We start from the raw sequence: 5,049 nt of genomic DNA on the forward strand, positions 1-5,049 counted from the left end.
GCGTACTGCTCCGACGTGCTATGGTTATGAGGCGTGTTACAGCGTGTCACAAGTTTTGTGAGGTGCTTTTTTGATATTTAATGGATCGGATTACATATTTTTATTTCTCTCCGATATCCGATCCAGTACCAATACATAATATCGGAACGGTCCATCTCTAATCGAGGCTAATGTGATCTATTAGATGGTTTCTATATTGGCTAGAATTAAGATTATTTTTATTTTTTATTTTATTTTTTATTCTTTATTTTTCTTATTTCATTCTTGGCAATGCAAAGGGCAGTGAAAACCATGTGGACTGTATTAGTTTCTGTAGTGACATCATCCAATTTGCCCAACAAGCACACTAAAGGGGAGGTTGGAATTTTACATTTCAGACACTTTGATAAGTCTTCACATATCCCCCGCCAAAACTTCTGAACTGGTGGACAGAACCAAAGAGCAAGGATGTAATTGTCTGGTGTATTGCCTTGACAGTGTGAGCAGTTCGTTGAAGATGTAAAGCCCATCTGGAACATCCGATGACCTGTATAGTGCACTCTATGTAGTATTTTGCATTGTATTACAGTTTTTCTCGATTGCTAAAACACATTTCTTGAAACTACGCCTCATATCCTCACAACAGTAAACACAAATCCATAACATCTCACTCAATTTCCCAAACATCCTATTTCCAGGTCAAAATGAAGCTCTACACCCAAAACTATTCACTCCTGCTGAAAAACCAAACTTTGCCCTCAGACATCAAACACAAGCCCTCAAAAACACATACACTACAACAGAGTTTTGCACACTGGTACAATTAATTCAAAACAATAGTTCCAAAACAAATAGGTTGCTTATGGTTCTCCCCTTCAAAACCCTTGTCACATGATAAACACAAAAGACGCAACCAATGTATGTACAGTGGCACATTGTCATTCATGTACTATACAGTACAACACACACCAGAAACATTATCCCACCTCAGCATCTTGTCTTTGGTCTGGGTCAGGCCAGAGAATCTCATCCACATCACAGGCTATATTGGCCCCAGCCAGGCAGGGGGGTAAAATCCTCTTGCATGCCTGATCCACCCCTGTCATGCATCTACTGATATGTCTAGGCAGGCCTCTTCCATGGCCTGAAGGAGGTGAACACGGACATAAGGTTCTCGGTCATACACTTTCCACCGCCATGCCGAAAATAACTCCTCTATCGGGTTTAGAAAGGGAGAGTATGCAGGCAGAAAGATATTAGAAAACCTTGGGTAAACCAGTCACGAACCAGAGCAGCGCGATGGAAGCTGACGTTATCCCACACAACAACGTAGTGAGGCTGCTCTGGCTGTGCTGGTTCCCTGTAGTCCAGCTGGAACATATGTTGTCTTAAACCATCAAGAAAAGCAAGGAGAAGCATAGTGTTATAGGGTCCTAGTCATAGCTGGACTGGCCATCGGGCATACCGGGCATTTGCCCGGTGGGCCGCTGGCGATTTTTTGTTTTTATGGGCCGATGGATTTTTTTTTTTTTTTTTTTTTTTTTTTTTTTTTTTTTTAGGAAGGGTATATATAATGAAAGGTGTTGGATTGGCCAATTGGTCATGATTGACTCTGGGCTGGACCAATTACAGCCGAGGAGGCCGGATGCACCCTCCCCCCTGTTTAGCAATCACGTGATTTTCGCGCATTGCATGCCGGGAACTCGTGGCAAAACAATCCAAGTACCGCATCAAATGCAAGCGTTTGCAGCACTGCAAAACGTTCATTCTCCGGTTCCAATACCTTCTTGTTTTTTCTTTGCCGCACAAAAAAGGAATGTACAGAACAAAAGGAGAACAATGCCGGTCCGTACAAAGACAGACTCGACGAAAAGACAAAGAAAAGATACGAGGAAAAATCAAAGGAGTGAAAGGGTCAGACCCTTACGAGCACACAGAGGGACAAAAGACGTTAGCGTGCTGCCCAACTTTCACCACGCTCAGATTTATAATTATACGGTTCTTGGAGTGAGTGCATACACTCATGAAGTTTAGTAACTTCAGGTCACTGCAACAAGCCCAGGTACAGTTTACCGACGGATGGGTACAGGACCTTGAAATGCACCGAGTAGAACGAAAGACCATCGTACGAACAACGGTAAGTTTACCAGTCTCACAAATTGTCGTCATAAATACACATTCGTTAACCGTTTATTAATATAACCTTTGAGCTCAACGGTAATTAATTAGTAGTGGAAATAATTTCTGGCAGCATTACAGAAATGTAGCAGTGACAATAATACTGTATGCTGTAATCGCACTGGACAATTAGTGATACAAAACAACTGTTTTATCCTGTGAATAAAAGTATATGTTTTTGTCAATGTACCATAATAACAGAAGCGAAACGCAATATTGTGTCAGGACAATTTACTATTTATGCACAATAAATAAAGGAGCATAGCGCGACAATTTCTGTTCAGCGCCAGACTTGTAACCTATATCACCAATTATGTTAAGAAAAAGGACGTATTAACTACTACAAAACTCTGATCTTTGTGGGAATGCTTGGAGCAGACTAACCTGTGAGCTGGAGTGTTCTGGGACGTTATATTTGGTATATCCAGACCATCCGTCGGCTCTTACTTCGGAAACATGGCTTAAAAAATTTCTCTTCAACTACGTAATCCGATAAAAAAAAAAAACGATCTCTTTACCCGTCGGCTTTCCATGGCTGTCATGCGACCAGCTATTGCAGTTAATAATACAACAGCTTCTTGGCATTTTTTGGGTTTCTTTTTATCGCTAGTACCTCTTGCCACAAGTTCCCAGAATCCTTTGCGGTTTTACCCCTGAATGACGTCACATTTTCAATCTTTATCCTGGTGGGCCGGTCTCTAGTCAAAATGCCCGGGCCAATTTTTTGTCCCAGTCCAGCCCTGGTCCTAGTACGGCATGGCGGTGGAGTACCCCTCGTTGGCTGATGGCTGCGCACATAGTGACATTCCCCCCACGCTGACCAGGGACATTTACAATAGCCCGATGGCCAATTATGTTCCTCCCCCTTTTCCTTCTTTTGGTCAGGTTAAAACCTGCCTCATCCACAAAGATTATTTCATGGGGAACAGGCCGTCCTTCAATCTCAAAGATTCTCTGCAAAACACATAACACAGTAGAGTCAATCGGTACCCTGAACCACAGTTCAAGAGTGCTGAAATGGCAGCATAAACTGCCATGCTGTGATGGTACACAATACTTTATACAGTATCAAAACTCATACCTGAACATATTCCACACGTTGGTTTTTCACTCTGTCAGAGTTTCGTTCGAAAGGGACTCGGTATGCCTGTTTCATCCGGAATTGATACTTTCGGAGGATGCGGTCAATTGTGGAGAGGCTGATGGCATTTATGCCTCGAAAAAGATGATCATCCTCAATCACTCTCCTTTGAATCTCTTGCAGGCGGATTACATTATTTGCAATTACCATGTTTACAAGTTCCCTCTCTTGCTCCTCCGACAAAAGCCTTAACCTGCCTCCACCAGGTGGTCGTCTCTGTGTCCTACAAAAATAGAAGCACTCATTACTGTAACTGTCACACATTCATTTTACAGGCAAATAATGGAAACATACTGAAACTCAAGACACATAAGTTCAGTAACTTAAACGTTACTGTACAAAGCAGCCTTACTGCAAGTACACCTACCTGTTTTCCTCCCTGAAGGTTCTGATGACGGAGGCAACAGTGAAGCGACTCAAATTTGGTTGTACTCGTTGCCCAGCCTCCCTCATAGTCATCCCATGGACAAGGACATGGTCAACTAAAGTGGCTCGAATTTCATCCGAGACTGACTGTCTTCTTGCCCTTGCTCTTCCCCTTCCTTGTCGCCGTCGTTCTCCACCTCCACCTCCTTCACCACGTCCTCCTCCTCCTCCACCTCTCCCTCCTCCTCCACCACCTTCCTGTTGTCCTAGACCACCTCCTCCTCCTCTTCCACCACGTCCTCCTCTTTCACCACACCCTCCTCTTTCACCATGTCCTCTTCCTCCACCACGTCCTCCTCCTTCACCACACCCTCCTCTTTCACCATGTCCTCTTCCTCCACCACGTCCTCCTCCTTCACCACGTCCTCCTCCTTCACCACGTCCTCTTTCTCCACCACGTTCTCTTCCTTTGCATCTCTTTGGATCCATTGTTTCAAACCTGAATGAGCTGACTTTGGCCCTTTTATCTATCCATCGCAGGTTCTGATTGACTCCTAAATTTTGACTCCTAGTGTTTCCACCTGGTTAATTGTGTGCTAATTGAGCTCAAGCTATGCTGACTTAAGTTAACATTATTGCATGCTAGTGCTTTCTAAATGACTACATGGTGTAAGCACTGTAAAATGTAGGGATTTGTGTGTAGAGTTTTGCAGTAACAGTTCACCAAATTTGAGTCATGTGTCAAAGCAGGGAATAGTGTTTATAGTTCAGGGAAATGGGTGAGCTTTTTGAACAATAGCGTTACGGTTTTGAAATTTTAGTTTAGAGGCCTGGTTATAGTGTTTAAGCAATCGAGAAAAACTGTAATTGCAGACTGGGATTTCTAATCAATTTAAAGGTTTTTAAGCATACCTGAGACCAGAAGTTTTGGTCTAAGCTGACTGATAAATCTGCTTCCCACTTTGCTATAGGAAGGGATATTGATTCATCTATTTTAGAAAGTGTTCTGTATATTTTAGACAATAATTTGGGGGATATAAGAGTAAGAAAATGTACCACACTTGGTGGTGTTTGTAATTCAACTTGGCAGAGGTTAAATTTCTTTTTTTACTATGGATTTAATATGTTGATATTATAAAAATCCTTTCTTGTTGATCCCATATTGTATAACTAGTCTGTCAAATGGAATAAAGTCTGTTCCTTCTAATATATGTTCCAAGTATTTAATTCCTTTACAACTCCAATCTGGAAAATTAATCATATTATTGTTTTGTAATATGTCAGGGTTATTCCAGATAGATGGGATTAATGAAGACTCCGTTATTTTTAGAAACTCCCACCATGCTGTCAGAGAAGAGCTGATGTTGATGCTTTTAAAGCATTCA

The 5,049-nt window shown here is 42.1% G+C and overlaps 1 protein-coding gene across 1 annotated transcript; it reads right to left on the bottom strand.

The window, feature by feature from the left end:
- Positions 1 to 2,859: 2,859 nt before the first annotated feature.
- On the bottom strand, positions 2,860 to 4,733 carry LOC145420181 (uncharacterized). Its single transcript, XM_080289120.1, has 3 exons — positions 3,666 to 4,733; positions 3,239 to 3,521; positions 2,860 to 3,111 (listed from the first exon to the last, which is right to left on the bottom strand). The coding sequence occupies exons 1-3, from the start codon at positions 4,151 to 4,153 to the stop codon at positions 2,860 to 2,862; spliced, it is 1,023 nt and encodes a 340-aa protein (XP_080145246.1). The 5' UTR covers positions 4,154 to 4,733.
- Between the last annotated feature and the right edge of the window lie 316 nt (positions 4,734 to 5,049).

Source organism: Astatotilapia calliptera, chromosome 14 (assembly GCF_964374335.1).
Source record: "Astatotilapia calliptera chromosome 14, fAstCal68.1, whole genome shotgun sequence".
NCBI lineage: Eukaryota > Metazoa > Chordata > Actinopteri > Cichliformes > Cichlidae > Astatotilapia > Astatotilapia calliptera.

Bases quoted from the DNA above. Each gene is read 5' to 3' on its own strand.
- LOC145420181 (XM_080289120.1), bottom strand. From the start codon at position 4,153: ATGGATCCAAAGAGATGCAAAGGAAGAGAACGTGGTGGAGAAAGAGGA. The intron at 3,522-3,665 runs GTAGGTGTACTT...CTATTTTTGTAG, and splicing joins ACCTTCAGGGAGGAAAACAG to GACACAGAGACGACCACCTG. The intron at 3,112-3,238 runs GTATGAGTTTTG...TGTGTTTTGCAG, and splicing joins AACGTGTGGAATATGTTCAG to AGAATCTTTGAGATTGAAGG.